The sequence below is a fragment of the Cyprinus carpio genome, unplaced genomic scaffold (genome assembly GCF_018340385.1).
Source record: "Cyprinus carpio isolate SPL01 unplaced genomic scaffold, ASM1834038v1 S000006655, whole genome shotgun sequence".
NCBI lineage: Eukaryota > Metazoa > Chordata > Actinopteri > Cypriniformes > Cyprinidae > Cyprinus > Cyprinus carpio.
In genome coordinates this window covers 116529-135547 of record NW_024879279.1, presented here as the reverse complement: position 1 = coordinate 135547, position 19019 = coordinate 116529, and the positions used below count along the sequence as shown (strand labels likewise).

At 35.5% G+C, this 19019-nt stretch overlaps 1 protein-coding gene across 1 annotated transcript in view; it reads right to left on the bottom strand.

The window, feature by feature from the left end:
• Positions 1–18680, bottom strand: part of LOC109083325 (NLR family CARD domain-containing protein 3-like) — a gene marked incomplete at its 5' end in the record, with an annotated part of 77519 nt that extends 58839 nt beyond the window's left edge. The window contains 6 exon segments of the mRNA XM_042755223.1: positions 8186–8364; positions 13488–13661; positions 14622–15489; positions 15492–16432; positions 16521–16634; positions 18571–18680. Coding sequence (XP_042611157.1) covers positions 8186–8364; positions 13488–13661; positions 14622–15489; positions 15492–16432; positions 16521–16634; positions 18571–18680 — 2386 coding nt within the window.
• Positions 18681–19019: the final 339 nt, after the last annotated feature.

The window sequence follows — 19019 nt, the reverse complement described above, 5'->3', positions numbered from 1 at the left end:
TTTTTATTTTTGTAGTTTTGATCAGGACTGAGGTTGATTAACTAGAATTTATGCAAACAAAAAAGTGAAAAAAAATGATCTGTACATTTTTACAGCATTTAATTTTAGTGGATTTTTTCATCCCAAACATCACGAAAGGGTAGTGAATTTGAACAATGCCACAAGGGTTAAGTATTGGTTTTTTTGTTGAGTTACATCCTCCACAGCCATTCCTTCCGCGCTTTCACAGCGTCGCCAGAGAATGTTCCTGCCGTGTGGTCTTTGACAGTCAGGTTCTGGATGTGTTTTCTGATACTCACTGTACACGATCACTGGACCTCAACATACATTGAATCCTCCCCACACAAGTTTCCTTCATCGAACAAGATCATGCTTCGACCGTGACAGATATGCGAACCTAAATACTTTTATTGAACAAGGTGCTTTAGATATATATAACAAAAACATAAAAAAAAAACATTGAACTGCATCAACATTAAGGATGATGGTCAGGCGTGAAACCGTGGAGTATATCAAAGATTTAAATGTCTGTAGTATCTTCCTTACATGACCTGCCCTAAGTAAAATGTAACATTGATAACAGTGCAAAAATAAAGATGATGCATAGGCAGTGTGCTAACATATGCTACCTACTCCTGGCTGCTTCTTGTGACACCAACCTTAGCTAGCAAGTGGTGCACATTCCAGCTTTAAAATTGTCCGGGTTTGTGTAGGATGTTTCCAGGTGTGCTTAAAAAACACAAATTTGACTAAGTATCATTTTTCCAGCAAATAAAGATTACAATATAATTGTTATTCACAATATGTCTGTGATTCATGGTTGATAGAGATAAATCAATGGATTGAAAAACAATGCAACTTACACAGTCATTTCCGTTTATATTTCCCGATGAGAAGGTTTGCTCAACACCAGTGTGGTTGGAAACTTGAATATACTCTGCATTAGTTGTATAACTAGCAGAAAGGTAGATAGTAGAAACAACTCTATAATTAAGTTTTAATTTTTTTTATTTTGTGATAATTGTCTTCATAGGTTGTTGAACCAATCTGTTTGAGTACAGGTTGTTAATAGCAGAGGTGGGTAAGAATATTTATACTTAGCAGGATGTACTTCTGTACTATATTGCACAAAGACGGCCGATATAGAACTACCATCGCTGAGGGCTTCGCACTTTACCATGCATATGCGGTCATCGTTTTTGTCTCACTGTACTTATGTCTGTCACCAACAATCAACTATGATACAATTAGGATCATATTGTAACAAGCTAATCGAAATAAAACTGATTGTGGAATATTAAAAATGTAGATAAACGTAATGATGAATTAATTGCACCATGGTCTTGAGCGGACCGTAACACCAGAAATATACTGCAGCTCTGGGAGTGGACCAAATTCTTTTTTTTTTTTTTTTTTTTGTTCTACTTTCGTAGTATTATCTCCTGTGAATGACCTCGGACCTACTTTCTGTACGATCTGAATTCTGCGCTTTGAAATTTTAGAAAAAACTTGAAGTTTGATGTTCCGAATTTTCTGGGGCTTCAATTTTTGAAGAACCTGAAGCTGTATTATTTAAAAACTGGATATTGCAGTCTAAGAATTCAGAACAAAAAAATATATGTGTTTGAAAATACATTGTCTATAAAACTTTGCCTTAAAACACATCCGCTCTGTGTTAAATTTTTATGGGTAAATATGACCTGGCAGGATACAGAACTCAGGACAATCCAACTCCCTGAACACAGGATCAAGTTTCTAAGAAGTCCACATCCAGAAAAAAAAAAAACAGCCTCCGTGAACGGGCGTGCTCCCAAGTGACTGAAGTATCCCCCCAATAATGCTTCTGGAGCTAATCTGTACATGTCCAAATTAAAGGACAGCAGTTAGCTTTGGAAATAGGAAGGCATAAATGACATGACTATAAATAGTTAATTACTCATGGAGGTACTTCTTTTTGCAAAGCTGACACTGTGGTAGAAGTCATGGGGGGTAATTTACAAACCACGATTCCAAAAGGTTTGGGAAACGGTACAAATTGTGAATAAAAACAGAAGGCAATGATGTGGACTTGTCAAATTTCAGAATTTTTATTCACGAATAAAACAAACAAAAAAAAAAGGAAAGCACGACCAAAAAACAACATAGATGACATTCAATGTTTAAACTGAGAAACTGATATAACTTTAAAGGGAAAAATAAGTTGATTTTAAATTTCATGGCATCAACAACATCTCAAAAACGTTAGGTAATACAAGGCATGTTTTACCACTGTGTGGATCCCCTCCTCTGTTTTATAACAGTCTGTCAAACGTTCTGGGGACTGAGCCGACAAGTTGCTCAAGTTTTAGGAATAGGAATGTTGCCAATTCTTGCCTATACAGGCTTCTAGTTTGCTCAATGTCTTAGCTCTTCTTTGTTGCATCTTCCCTCTTTATGCCCCAAATGTTTTGCTATGGGTGAAAGATCTGGAATGCAGGGCTGGCAATTTCAGTACCCGGATCCTTTTTCTATGCAGCCAGATGTTGTAATTGATGCAGTATGTGTTCTGGCATTGTCATGTAGGAAAAATGCAGGTCCTTCCCTGAAAGAGACGACGTCTGGATGGGAGCATATGTTGTTCTAGAACTTGGATATACCTTTCAGCATTGATGGTGCCTTTCAGAATGTTGTAAGCCGCCCATGCCAAACGCACTCATGCAAACCCCATACCATCAGAGATGCATGCTTCTGAACTGAGCGCTGATAACAAACTTGGGTTGTCCTTGTCCTCTTTAGTCCGGATGACATGGCATCCCAGTTTTACAAAAGGAACTTCAAATTTTTGATTCGTCTGACCACTGACAAGCGAGTTTTCCACTTTGCCACAGTCCATTTGTAAATGAGCCTTGGCCCAGAGAAAAACGCCTGCGGCTTCTGGATCATGTTTAGATATGGCTTCTTTTTCAGCTTACTATAGAGTTTTGGCACGGTGGATTGTGTTCACTGACAATGTTTTCCTGGAAGTATTCTGAGCCCATGTTGTGATTCCATTACAGTAGCATTCGGTATTTGTGGCAATGCAGTGCCGTCTAAGGGCCGGAAGATCACGGGCATCCCAATATGGTTTTCTGGCCCTGACCCTTACGCACAGAGATTGTTCCAGGGGTTCTCTGAATCTTTGGATGATATTATGGCACTGTAGATGATGATAACTTCAAACCTCTTTAAAATGTTTCTCTGAGAAACTCCTTTCTGATATTGCTCCACTATTTTTTCACCTCAGCATCGGGGGAATTGGGATCCACTGCCCATCTTGACTTCTGGGAGACTCGCCACTCTGAGAGGCTCTTTTTATACCCAATCATGTTGCCAATTGACTTAATAAGTTGCAAAATGGTCCTCCATCTGTTCCTTAATGTACATTTAACTTTTCTGGCCTCTTATTGCTACCTGTCCAACTTTTTTGGGAATGTGTAGCTCTCATGAAATCCAAAATGAGCCAATTATTTGGCATGACATTTCAAAATGTCTCACTTTCAACATTTGATATGTTATCTCTATTCTATTGTGAATAAAATATATTTATGAGATTTGCAAATTATTCCATTCCTTTTTACTCACAATCTGTACAGGTGTCCCAACTTTTTTGGAATCGGGTTTTTGTATTACAAATTGCACATTTATTCACACACCACAAAATAATAGAACATTAAAGAGTTATACATATTTTGTGCTGTTTGCTTAAACTTCATTCACAAACTATTTGACAGTTAAGCTTAACATACTTTAAAAATTAACCGGGTTTTTAAAGTTAAAAAGCAAAACACAAAAACTACACACTTTAAACTATGGTTAACCACAAATGTCATAAAATATTTTTAACACGACTGACTTTGTATTAACATGAATTAGTCAAAACATTATAAGTTACCAATTATAACCGCGCTTCACTGTACAGAAAGAGAGCAAAGAATCATTCATCAATGTCAAGAAACATTATCATTGACTTCAATCTCAAAACTCTAATAATAATCACTGAAGCTGTTGTGAAATGAATCTCATACATTGTATGCACAGCTGTACATTGTTGTTTATGAAGAGGAGAATTCACCAGAGAACAGCAAGCGTGCGTTCTGGCTCATATTTTCTTTTATTTTATTTTTTCGTCTTTGGGAAAATTGTATTCAAAATCCACTTGGCTCAGAAATCTGAGGTCTCTGGTTGAAATCGTGTTCCAGGAGGAGCAGTATTGCAGTGGGGTCCCTCTGGTCTAGTTCCCCGAGTACGTGTCCAGTAGAGCCGTGCGTTAATCCGTCCCTGGAGTTTTGATGCTCACACCTTGTCCAGACTGAAGACAGTAGAAGCTGTTGATTATAATCAGTGATAGTGTCTACACTGAATGTGAAATCTCCAACAGCAAACTGATTCCTGATCTATTTCTGACATAGTCCGAGCTCTTTACAGGCCGCTTTGTCACTTCAAGCTGTTGCGGTCCATATAGACACGGCGATGCTACTTTTACACCAAATATACTTTAAAACAAACACCAGAGACTGCTTAGACTAATGTTTCCACATGCTGGGAATGCTACTATCGAAATATAAACAATAAATGCTTAAAAATCACGATTCATGATCAGCAGAAGAATGGCGTCCTCCTGAGCCGGACGTTCGCGCCAGAAATCTACTGCAGCTCTGTGATTGGCCAAAAGGCTTCGTTCGACTTTTCAGAGAAGATCTCCTGTGAATGACCTCTGACCTACTTTCTGTACGATCTGAATTCTGCGCTTTGAATTTTAGAAAATTGAATTGATGTTCTGAATTTCTTCTTCATTTTAAAAACTGGATATTTGCCGTCTAAGAATTCAGAACCAAAAACCTGTTGTTTGAAAATACATGTCTATAAAACTTTGCCTAAAAAAAATCCATTGTGTTAAATTACAAATGTTAAATACTCAAATAAAAAAAAAAAATTAAAAATTAAAATCCAATATAATATTAATTTTCGTTAAATTACACTTGTTTATAATTCCAATTTATACAATTCAAATTCAAAGAGTTTTGTCATATAATTAGCTCTATACAATTCAACTTATTTGCATTTAGGGATGTCAATTTTCGATCATTTCCATGATCGATCGTCTTTTAAATTAACGATCAATTAATCGATAACCTTAATGCTAAGAAATGCGTCTGCAGCGAAATTATTATTATGTGCAGAAGCCTTATGAAAAAACTTTCTCACGCTAATTAAAGGGGTTTTAGTCTGAATAAAATGCTAGCAGCAGGACTGTAAATGAATAGATGTGATTATGATCATTTGATAAAATGAAGATAACACTAGTGTTCCAATAACCACATTGAAACTCTCTTTGAAATTAACTGCAACTCAGTGTATTAGACACTAGGGCTGAAAAACTAAATTAGAATTCTCTACTTAAATATGATACATTTTCAAATTATAATGGAATTTAAAAGGCATAATTTCAGTTGGAGGGAAAACAAGCTTTTATCTTCTCTCCTGAGGAAACGAGAGCGAAATATTACTAATGCACGTTTCTGCAAAGCAATGAAATAACACGACTATCTTTGAAAAAAGTGCACGTTTATTTACCATATTTAATTAATTACATTGATTAAACATTTAAAAAACAAATCATCAGTGTTTTTGAATTAGAATAGATTTTTTATTTTTTTTTGGCAGACCTTATTAGACATGTTTAAGAGGAAGATTTAAAGAATCAAACACAGTAAATATATGCTATAATCTGCTGCAGATGCTGATATTTACAAAGGCATACGAATGTTGCAGAATGTGAATAATTTTAACAAAATAACAGATCATACAAAATGCATGATAATTTTTTATTTAGTACTGACCTGAGTAAGATATTTTACATAAAAGATGTTTACGTTTAAAAATAATAAAAATCCTCCAGCTCCTGCAGATTCTTCAGTTTTCCAGCATCTTCTTTATATCTGAACTGTTTCCAGCAGTGACTGTATGATTTGAGATCCATTTCTTTTCACACTGAGGACAACTGAGGGACTCAAACACAACTATTACAGAAGGTTCAAACAGTCACTGATGCTCCTGAAGGAAACACAATGCATTAAGAGCCGGGGAGTTGAAAAACTTTTTGAACAAGATGAATATGTCCAAATTTGTTATTTCTTTTTTTTCTTCATTTAGCACTTCCCTTTAGAAGCAGCAGAAGATCCTTGCATGTTTCCCGGAACACAAATAGAGTACAATTTGACTTGAACTTCAAATTCAAAAAGTTTTCACTGGCTCCAACCCTGATCAAACACAACTGAACCAACAATATCCAGTTACAACTAAATTGTCACTAGCAATAATTTTGATCAAACAATTAAATGTCTGTTTGCAGTTTTGTCCCAACCAACGCCAAAATCAAACCTATACGCTCTTGATTATAAGCATTTATTTTAGCCGATAGTTCTAGCAATCGACTATTATACATTTGCTATGTATTTATATGTTTTCATACAGTGCCAATAAAAAATAAATAAATAAAAAAAGTTAAATATTTCTGAGTGATGCTCATTTCAAAATAAGAGTTTTGAAGTGTATTTAAATCAAGATACAGCAGGGCACACATTTCTCATGACGATATCAAGTGGAAGCCCCTTCTTCTCAAGACAAAATATATTTTAATAAAAATAAACCACATACTTACAAATGTTACAAAATGTTAGACTGGATGCACAGTTATGATGATCTATATTAAATCTGGACAGCTCAGGATTATAAGCCCATCACTGAAAACATTACATTGATTATTTGTTTTCAGTGCTGTATAAACACATCAAACACTGATACACACATTACACTTCCGTGCATTCATTTAACTTTACATCACTGATTCCTGTAGGGGATTCTTATTCACCATCAGCTGATCCTGAGGAAACTGAACTGACGTCTAAAAACTGAGAGTCCTACAATAAAACACACAGACAGTCAGATATGAGTATGAGACATTACTGCTGTCACATCACATCAGCAGATCCAGCTCAGAAACACGCAGTATATTCATATTACAGCCAGAGATATGAATCAGAGTATGTGACCGGAGCGCGGAGTGGAGCGTGTGATTTTGACTGGAGCGCGGAGCGGATCTTTTAAAAAGTCGGAGCGGCTCCCTGGGCGCCGCAGCATAAAATGGTGCCCACTGCTCCGGGTGTGTGTCCACGGTGTGTATGCGCACTTTGGATGAGTTAAAAGGACAGCACAAATTCCAAGTATGGGTCACCATACTGGCTGTATGTCACATCACTTTCACTTGCTTGATAGATGAGGATCACTCAAATCAGAAAGAATGTGAAGGCTATGACGGCTATATGGACATGAGCGGGAAGTTATAGTTCTCAAGGATCTTTGATTCTTCTAAATACTGAATATTTTCAGCTGAAAGCATGATTTAAACACGTAGGCTACTACAACACTTAATTATTCACACGCAATCGCTTTCTCAATAATTAATTCAAACAAATGTAATCTTACAGTGCTACTTCATCTGTATCTGATTTTGAATGAGCAGAAATCTGTAGAAGAAATGCATCAATCCGTTAGGTAAAATAATTAACTGGCAAAAATGTTTTCATCACAAACTAAATTTGCACCACAAAAAGCTTTAAATGCTGACATATGTTATTTGTCATGTGGTAGGAAAAAAAGTTTGCACACTAGTGTTCCAATAAGCCACTTTGAAACTCTTCTTGTGTTTATTTATTTATTTTTTAATATAAGTTATGAACAGAAGCTGAACTGTGGAATTTCAAACATACTGAAATAATTTAGACGCGGAGTGACAACGCTATCTCACGACTGATATCAGTGAGCGCGGAGTGGAGTGGAGCGGAGCGGAGTGAGTAATAATTAAATGCTCGGAGCGCGGAGGAGAAATAATTTCACGCTCCGCTCCGCTCACATACTCTGATCTGAATCAACAACTGATCATAGATTAATAACAGTGAATGATCAACAACTCTCTCTTTATCATTCACACACACAGAGACACTGGAAGAGATGAAAAAAATATTCATATATTCATAGATCATCACAGAATTAAAAACAGTTTAATTACAGAAACTAAAGTGGAGCTGAAATATTATCTTATATTCTCCAAATATGTCTGTTACTAAACTTTGGCCATTTTAAAAGATTTAAATAATAATATACTCACAGTAGAATAATCTCTCCAGTTTATAACGTGGATCATCTTTCAGATCAGAGAGTAACTTCACTCCTGAATATCCTAGTTTATTCCCAAACAGATCCAGGAATCTCAGGCATGAGGGGTTTGATCTCAGAGCTGAAGCCAGAGCAGAACAACCTTCATCTGTGACACCACAATCACTCAACCTGTAGAGAACAATGACACAGTGTTAATTGTAGTTGAAGTGTGTGTAGTTTGTTATTGACTCTGGTCTCAGAGCAGGAGAAGAGATATAATGACAAGCATTGCCACAAACTGCTGCTGACAGAATGAGATTTCTGCATGTTGATGCTCAATGCTGCTGTTTGAAACTGTCGTGCTTCAGGAATGAACAGACACACAGAGCTGAATGTGAGATATTGTTTCATAGTGATATAAGGACAGATCTGTCTGGAGAAACAGTCACTTGCTCCTCTAATAACAATTTACGGTTTTCCTAAAAATGAAGATTAAAAATCATAAAAATCCCGCAGACTTACATTGACGAAATGTTCAGATGAGCCAAGACTATTCAAACTCCAGCTGTCAAAATTCAAATGTAAACAAACTGAAGGCCTTTAGACTCCATTTAGCTGCCATTCTATGAACTATTTCTAGACCATTCAAACTCATTTAACCTTCCATTCTGTCATAATATTTCTAATCTATCAATCATCTATATGGGGCAGTCGTGGTCTAATGGTTAGAGAGTCTGATTGTAACCCACAGGCAGGGATGTACTGGTCATCAGGAGTAAAGTGATGAACAACACAAGTGGCTTGATCCATTCAGATGTGACACAGAATTGTCTTATAGAGTCATGTAATATGAGAACATTAAAGCTTCTTTAGTGATGCTGGCTGAAAACAGACACCACAATCTAAACTTCATGACGAGGTCAATTGGAAAATGCCAAAACATAGACTTGTAAATTCATCACCATAGTAATTTAACTTTCAGTTAATAACACTGTACAATAGAGATGTATTCATTATAAATGTTACTGTTATTAGCCTACTTAAATATTAAATATTACCGGTAAATAAGTTTTTAAAGGATAGTTCACCCAATTAAACACACACAAAATTGGTCATTTTCTCAACATTGTGTCATTTCAAACCTGTATAAATTTCTCTCTTCTGTGGAACATAAAAGAAGATAATTTTAGAAATTCAAGAAATTTTTGTCCATACAGAAATCAAGGGTAACCAAAATGGTTTGGTAACGTTCTACAAATATCTGTTGTGTTCTACAGAAAGAAACGAAGTCATACAGGTTTGGAATGACATGAGGGTGAGGAAATGATGACAGGATTTATTTATCAATAGATTTCCTGCATTCTAGCTCAAAATCAAAAATGCTTTACTGTCAAGTGCATTTCTATGTGACAAAAATACATTATTAAGTTTGTTGCATTTGTCATGAATTCAGTAATATCTATTATTATTTACTCAAATTAAAGACCCTGTCACCCAGCAAAACATTCGTGGGGGAACTCGTGGGTCAGATGGGCTGGATTTGTCCAGGGCCGAATTTTAACCCCAGTCCAGCCCTGACCACAGGTCACAGGTTTAAATCACAGTACTGACAGAGATTGTCATGTCCTTTCCTATCCTCTTCTTTTCTATCTATCTATCTGTCTATCATTTATTTTATGAGCTTTAGTCTTACAATTTACATTAAAGGACATATCTTATTTGACCATTAAATAGATGATCTTACCCCAGTATCTCCAGTTCACAGAGAGGATCTTCAAGTACAGAACAGAGAAAATTCAAAATTCATCACTTCACACCCAAATCTGATTTTAGAGCTGAAGCAAGAGCAGTAAAACCTTCATCTGTGAAATGACAACTCCACAACCTGTAGAGAACAATGACACACTCTTCACTCTCTCAGATCACCACAACCTGTAGAGAACAATGACACACTCTTCACTCTCTCAGATCAGATCAGTTTAGCTGTGAATACATTAGAGAGAAAAATGTATTAAGTAAATAAATAAATAAGTAAAGAGAAAGTACAAATCAATGTGTGATGAATCATTGAACTAAGATTTAAAATATCAAAGAACAAAAAACATGATCATAAATCATTTAAAGCCTCATTCAAAAAGAAAATAAAAATTCTTTATTACACTGTCAGGATTTTTAACCAAATACAGGCGTGTGATCAGCTAGAGACAAAAAAGAAGGAAAATCTGACCTAGCCCCCAAGCCACACCCCCAGCACTCATTATTAAAAATATATATTTTAGCACATTAAAAGATATCTTATATTGTAAAAAAATACATACTGTCCTGTAACATAATCATGACAACAAAATAATAATATATTATATTAAAGTACTATAATATATTATAGTGTACTATGCAGAATTGTTATTATTATTAAAGTACCTGCTAAAAGTTTGGAAACATTACAATTATTAATGATTTTGAAATAAACTATCTTCCCCTGCTCATCAAGGCTGAATTTATTTGATTAAAAGACTAAATATTAAAAAAATTTATACAACCTAAAATACAACCTATTCTAAATTAATATAAAAATGTAATGTTATTCCTGTGATGCAAAGCAGAATTTTCTTCATCATTACTCCAGTTTTCAGTGACACATGATCTTTTAGAAAACATTACAATTTATTTGACTCTCAAAAAACATTTCTGATTATTATTAATGTTGAAAACAATTTTGCTGCTTCATATTTGGTGTGGAAATGATGATGCACTTTTATTTTTCGGGATTTTTTAATAAATATAAAGATTAATCAACAGCATTTATTTGCATTTATTAAAATATATTTAGTTTGAATGGTTAATTCATTTATTAAATAGAAATCATTTTAAATGTCTTCACTTACTTTTTGTCACTTTAATGCATGATGAATAAAATTATAAATTTCTCTCTCTTTTTTAAATCTTATACAAATGTTTGAGTGGTATCATTTCCAGAAAAATATTAAGCAGCAAAACTGTTTTAACATTGATAATAATCAGAAATGTTTCTCGAGCAGAAAATCAGAATGATTTCTGAAGGATTATGTGACACTGAAACTTCTTTGTCTTTCTTAGTGTGTTTTTATGACAAAAGCCACCAACAGAAGGCAACCAATTAACAGTAGAGACCAACAGACCATCACAGTTTCCATTAAGTCAAGTCACCTTTTATTTATACAGCGCTTTTAACAATACAGATTGTGTCAAAGCAACTCTACAGCATTAATTAGGAAAATAGTGTGCAATAATGCAGAAGGAAAACAGTAAACACTCATTTTTCAATTAAAAGCAGTTCATCATTGAATTCAGTGATGTCATCATCCAGCTCAGTTCAGTTTAAATAGTATCTGTGCAATCAAGTCAACGATATCACTGGAAATAAAACCAATACAATTTCATTATAACCAGTAAAACCATTACAAATTATGTGATGGTTTCTAAAGAAGGATTTATTTTTTTTTCAGTAAGGGATTGAAATAAATGTATTATTGTATGAACTTAAATACCTAATCTATAGAAAAAGAGCAGATCTCTCTCTCTCTGTAATAAGCATAAACCTAGAATCTAGAAACAACAGAATTCCTCAATAATATTATTAACAACATCTCTCTCTCTCTCTCTCTCTCTCTCTCTCGTCATCTAATGGCAGGTGCGTGAATGTCAGTTTCATGTTAATCAGACTCATCATCTTATAGGAGATTTCATTTACTCTATTTTCTAGCTCAATATCTCTCAAATGTAACCCATTGTAGAATAGAATCGCTGCGGTCTCTTTATGAATGAATGGAATAATCACGTCAGACAATGTGAAGTAATAAATAACAGTGAATGTTTGGACTAGGGGTGTCTGGGATATTAATATAGTGCTCATAGGCTACATGCTCTATAGCAGGGATGGACAACTTTGATAGTGACGAGGGCCAGCATTTGTTCTCCTTTATACCAAGGGGCCAGATTACTAATCAATATTCATAACTTGTTTTTAAAGACTTACTCAGTTTCCTTTTTATTGAAGGAAATTAAAGTATAACTAATGTAACTTGTTTTTAAAGATTCTATTAACCATAAAACTTGTGAGGTTAAGCTAATTCAGAAGGAAAACTTTGTTGTCAGTTGACAGCAATATCACCCCAACAAATAAACATCTCGATTTCATTGTCTGTAAATTTGCAACAACAAAAAAGGTACAGATGTCCTATTTTTTTCTTACAGAACATTCTCAAAACAACATGAGGACAGATAAAAAGGGATTATTAAAAATAAATAAATAAATAGTTATTCCAAATGGTTCCATAAAATAACTGGATAACTGCAGGATTTTTAAAATAAAATGAAAGAGCTTTAAAGACCTTTTAAGACCTGCACTTCACATTTCATCGCATTTACTGTAAGGGAAACTTACATACGACACTTGGCCAGATGTATATAATTAATGTTTTTCAAATTTAACAGCAGATAGTGGTATAGCAAAGACATAAGGAAACATATATTTTTGCGTACCTCTGTGTGGAAATTTATCAAGATACAACGCGGAGATTGGTTCATTCTTTCTTCTGTTGATTATGCGGTTCAGCGTCAGCGGTTAATCAGTCCACAGCGATCTCTTCATTCAAACACAAACCACCCAAATATGCAATACTTTACATTTTCAGAGAGCTGATTTTGTTCTGACTGTTATCTATAAGATCATAAGGTTTCTGGTAAGGTATCCTGGTTGAAGACAGTATTAACATCATAAACTGAAAGCAGTCTTTATGTGACTTACATTTCAAATATTTTAACATTGATCATCGAGTCTAAAACGATCCAGCGGGCCGTACTAAAAGACATGGCGGATTGTATACGGCAGTTTCAGTTTCTTATAAGCAAAGATAGATTGCATTAGTGCCCCTTTTGTCGGCTGTCAGCGTCACTTTATCTGACACTTTTTTGTTGATGATGAATCAGCAGCCGACGGCCGTTGGATGGACTTCTCAAGAACCTCCAGATGGCCAGTCCACCCCTGCATGTAGCGCGTCACACTACAGTAATTTTGTCTGCTGACAGTCAAGCCTTTGCTAACAAGACGAGCTATTAGCACTTAGTGTAAACAGAATCCATTTAAAGGTGTTGCTAATGCAGAAACAGCTTTAACATGAACACAGAAGTCCACACATGAACAAGAAACAAAGTCACACAATGTTTTACTTTCTGTATCTCTGTATCTTGATACAGCTATTATGTTTTCTGGATTTTGGGTGATTTGCTTTTCACTTCACAAATATTTTACAGTGTGTCATATATAATCTTACCACAGTTTCTCCAGTTTACAGTGAGGATCCTCCAGTCCAGCACAGAGACGCTTCACTCCTGAATCTCTTATTTTATTCCCAGACAGATTCAGTTCTCTCAGGTGTGAGGGGTTTGATCTCAGAGCTGAAGTCAGAGCAGAACAACCTTCATCTGTGACGCCACAATATCTCAACCTGTAGAGAACAATGACACACTCTTCACTCTCTCAGATCAGATCAGTTTAGCTGTGAATCCATTAGTGAAGAGAAAGTACAAACACAAATCAAAATAAACATGTTTGATGGATCACTGGACTGAGATCTAAAATGTCACAGAACAAAAACTGATTTAAGATAAATAATATTACTTTGTTGCACAATAGTAGTTTAAAAGGGGTCATGAACTTTTGACAGAAGAGGACACTGTACTATAAAAACATCCTGTAAGTTTCAGAACACAAAACTTAGCTGTTAGTCAAAAAAACAGCTTATATTGAAGCCAGTCTGACAAAACAACAGCTTGTGTAATGATCCACTCTGTGATGTAATAGTGTGATAGATCACTGTTGCTTTGTCTCTTCTTACAGATTGTTTGATATGTGTTTGAGTCATTTATGTGTTTATGGACCTAAATCACAGCAGTGTCCATCTGTGAAGGACATAGATGGTCAAACACACATCTATCAGCCAATCACAGCAGTGTGTGTTTACTTCTGAGTCTACAATCCTCCACATCTATTCAAACACAGCGTTCTGATGAGGAGGTCAAAAACAGGACAAAAATAATTTATTACTTCTAGATTATGATGTTTTTTATGTAAAAATCTTGACAGCATTATAAGTGGACCTCAGAGAACAGTACAAAATAAAAAAACAGAGGCAGTTCATGACCCCTTTAAAAACTACAATTACTTAAATTCCTTTTTTTTTTTTTTTTTTGCAAAAACATTTTAAATTATTGACAAACCCAAATAATTTATTCATATGCCACTTCTCTGTCTCTGAATCTAACGTTGTCACTGGTTTGATATAAAACACATCTAAATACTGACCACTAAACTCTGGACAACATCTGCAGCACTGAAGATTTATGAGCTTTAACTTTGATTTTCTGAATGTTTTAACAGTGAAGTGATTGTTCTCAGTGATACTTACTGAACTGATCTGGATTCTTTAATCACAGGCAGCAACTTCTGAAGAACTTTCATATTTTCAGGATTATTATTTCCTTTAACAAATTTATCAAGACGAAACTCCTTCAGTTCCTCTTCTGATGTCAACAACACAAAAACTACAGCTGACCACTGAGATGAAGAGAGACTGGCTTCATTTATAATTCCACATATCAGATACTGTTGTATTTCCTCCACTAGTGAACGATCACCCAGTTCATTCAGACAGTGGAACAGATTGATGGATTTCTCTGGAGAGTTAATGGTCCTGATCTTCTTCTTGATGTACCCAACTGTTTTCCTCTCATTGCTGTCAGAGCTGCTTCTTTTCAGTGTCATTATTTGTTGTAGGAGAATCTGATGAGACTCCACTGACAAACCCAGAAGGAACCGCAGGAAAAGATCCAGATGTCCATTCTTACTCCGTAGAGCCTCTTTCACAGCTCTCTGATGCAGCTCAGATAATGAAACATGCTTTGATGAACTGAGTTGAAACTCTTTCTTCTCTTTAGACCACAAACTGAGTTTGGTGATTAACTCAAACACATTTCTGTTGTTGTTTGTACAGGAGAGGTGCACATATAGAGCTGCTAGATGTTCCTGAATGCTCAGATGAACAAAGCAGAAGACTTTCCCCTGATACAAGCCCAACTCCTCTCTGAAGATCTGAGTGCACAATCCTGAGTACACTGATGCTTCTGTCACATCAATGCCACACTCTCTCAGGTCTTCCTCGTAGAAGATCAGGTTTCCTTTCACAAGCTGCTGAAAAGCCACTTTCCCCAGTTTGAGGATCATGTCTTCATCTGTCACCTTCTTCTCATAGTCCTTCTCATGGCTGATGTTGGTTGAAGGATCAGGAAGTGTGTGTACATTTGAGTGAGAGTCTTGGGAATCTCTCCACTCTCTGCTCGACTCAACATCTTCTCCAGAACAGCAGCTGAGATCCAGCAGAACACTGGGATGTGGCACATGATGTAGAGGCTCCTTGATGACTTCAGGTGTGAGATGATCCTGTCGGCCAGACTCTGATCACTGATTCTCTTCCTGAAGTATTCCTCCTTCTGTGGCTCATTGAAGCCTCGTACCTCTGTCACTCGATGGACACACTCAGAGGGGACGAGATCAGCTGCTGCTGGTCTGGAGGTGATCCAGATGAGAGCAGAGGGAAGCAGATTCCCCACAATGAGGTTCACCAGCAGCACGTCCACTGAGGCTGATTCAGATATATTACACAGTTTCACTTTGCTCTTAAAGTCCAGAGACAGACGACACTCGTCCAGACCATCAAAGATGAACAACACTTTATATTCATCACTGCATATTTCCATTTCTTTAGTTTCAGGGAAAAACACATGAAGAAGATCTGAAAGACTGAGTGTTTTGTCCTTCATCAAGTTGATTTCTCTGAAAGGAAGTGGAAATATGAGCTGGACGTCCTGATTCTCTTTCCCTTCAGCCCAGTCCAGGATGAACTTCTGCACAGAGACTGTTTTTCCAATGCCAGCGACTCCCTTTGTCAGCACAGTTCTGATGGCTTTGTCTTGTCCAGGTAAAGGTCTAAAGATGTCATTGCATTTGATTGCTGTGTCCTCTGTTGCTGGTCTCCTGGATCGTGTCTCAATCTGTCTCACCTCATGCTCATTACTGATCTCTCCACTCTCACTCTCTGTGATGTAAAGCTCTGTGTAGATCTCATTCAGGAGTGTTGGGTTTCCCTGCGTCACTGTTCCTTCATACAGACGCTCAAACTTCTTCAGCAGATTTGATCTAAACCTGTGGAGGACCTTATGCCTGGGAAATTAAAATACTGCATTATTAAATAAGCTAAGATCCTGTATTCTGTATTGTAATCAAATAATCTTCTACAGAAATATTGTACCTGAGATCAGTCTTTGTATCTTCACTCTTATAATCTAATGACTGATTCACAGATGTGTCACTCCTCACAGACACACAGCTGGACTCTGCTTCTGATCTCTTCTGATGAACTGAACTATAACAGAGAGAGATTAAAGTCAATCCTCTACATTACCATATTTAACAATACTCATATACAGTTGCAATTACAGTTGTAATTATTCAACCCCCAGAGACTGCAGTACTTTACAAATACACGCTGCTCTGAAAATCCATGACTTCATAAAAATGTTGTTTTAAAATAGATTACTGGCATATAAAAAGTAATAACGTCAATATGTAATTAATATTTTTGAGTTCTACCATTTTTTAATAACACAGTCATAATTATTCAACCCTTATTCAACATTGTTGTTTTAATTACTTATTTGTACGGTGGAGAGCAAAATTATCTTAAAACACAATTGAATGTTTAGAAACTCTATTAGAAAACAGAATTAGCTTGAGCTGTTATGCACACATACAGTTAGCCCATGCATGTGCTGAAGTTTGAGTAGCAAATATGACAAAAGTTAACAGAGTGCTCACAAAAGCTATAGAGAAACTGTAGAGAATAAATATTTTTATTACTTTAGAAAGTCTTGGGCGATATGAAGATTTCCAAAACATTACAAGTTCATACAAACACAGCTGGCAGCCTTATTCCTTAGTTTAAAGTGTGTTGTACCAGAAAACCTTGGAGGGTGTTGAAGAGAAAGCACAATTTCATAAAATGTTTGATCAGAACAACTGAGGAAAAACCAGCAATGTACAGTCAAAGAGTTTCAAGATGATCCGATGAAAGGTGGAAAAACATTTCAATGCAGAGTACAGAGTTCACATTCCCACAAGCTAATATGTTGTGGCCACCACAAAACTAGCTGAAGTGAACCAATCATGTCCCCTCCTGTTCACCGTAAGTGCTTCGTTCAGCTTTTCACGGATCATCTACTCTTCCCTGTGCATAACCTCTGACCTACTCTCTGTACGATCTGAATTTTTTTTGCGTTTGGAATTCTGAATATTGAATTTGAATACTTCATCTTGAAAACTTGAAGCTGTATTTTTAAAAAATGGATATTTGCGGTATAAGAATTCAGAGGGAAGAAAAAAAATGTTGCTCAACTGTGTTTTAAAATTTTTATTCAATATTCAAGTTAATAATAATAATAATAATAATAATAATAATAATAATAATAATAATAATAATAATCAAAATTATGTTAAATGCCACATAATATTCAGTTTTGTTAAAATGACAAATTAAATCAAATAGTTTTGTTATATTATAAGCTCCAAAGGTTCAGGAATCAGTCACAGAATATACTTGAGTGGTCTGTTCAGTCTCCAGATTTAATTCTGATTGAAATATTTGGTTGAATTTGAAGAGAGCAGTGGCAATGTGAAAACCAAAAATTCTCAGTGATCTGAAAGCTTTTTCAGGCGAGGAATGGGCCAAGATTGCAGTAGAGTTGGCAGAAGCTTCTAAGCTCTTCCAAGCAGTGTTTATTAATGGTTTTAAAGAATAAAAGATTCTGAACCAATTTGGGATTTTGGGGGTTAAATATGTTTTGAACATTAACGTTTAGAGCCAATTCGATTTTCCTCATTATTTACGTTCTCAGAATTACTCAAATGTGTATTAATAAACGTTCTCTAATATTGTGATGATGCCATTGGTGAACTGTTTTCACAAAATCATGTTCTCTGCAGCAAAATGTCTCACAGGTCAAGAGGGTTGAAGAATTCTAATTGCAACTGTATTATTTATTATTTAAACAATCACTTTAGAAAGCACTTCAGGATCATTTCACTTACCCCTTTTTTCACAAAAGATATTAAAAAGAACTGAGTGCTTTCACAAATGTGTCTCTGTGCAACACTGTATATGATAAAATACCAGATAAAGATTAAAAATATCTATTAAGCAATGTTCAAGACAAATTTCTCCTATATTGTAGATAAAAATACTGCATACACTATTTTGATAATATAAAATGACATACTATAACAATATTCATATAGAAATGTACCTCAGTTTAGTCTTTGTATCTCCACTCTTAAACTGTATTGGATGAGCCATAGACTCATCACTCCTCACCGACACACAGCTGGACTCTGCTTCTGATCTCTTCTGATGAACTGAACTATAACAAAACAGATTTAATCCTTTATGATGATAATCATTTTTTTTAAGGTCTTTAAGTATTTTTTTTATCAAAAATATTCCATGACGAGGCTTTTTGACCTTTTCATATATATATATAAAATCTTAATTTTAACACAGAAACACGAAGGAGACTCACATCTCTCATCATTGAAGGTGATTTAATACAGTGTTTATTCAAAGTACCTGCATCCTGGAGAAAACCCTTGATCTGTGCACAATAATTCGTCCTCCATGATGAAACAGAATCTGATCTGCAGCACTGACTCTGAATAGAAATGACAAACAAACTCAATAATTCAGCTGAACGGATCC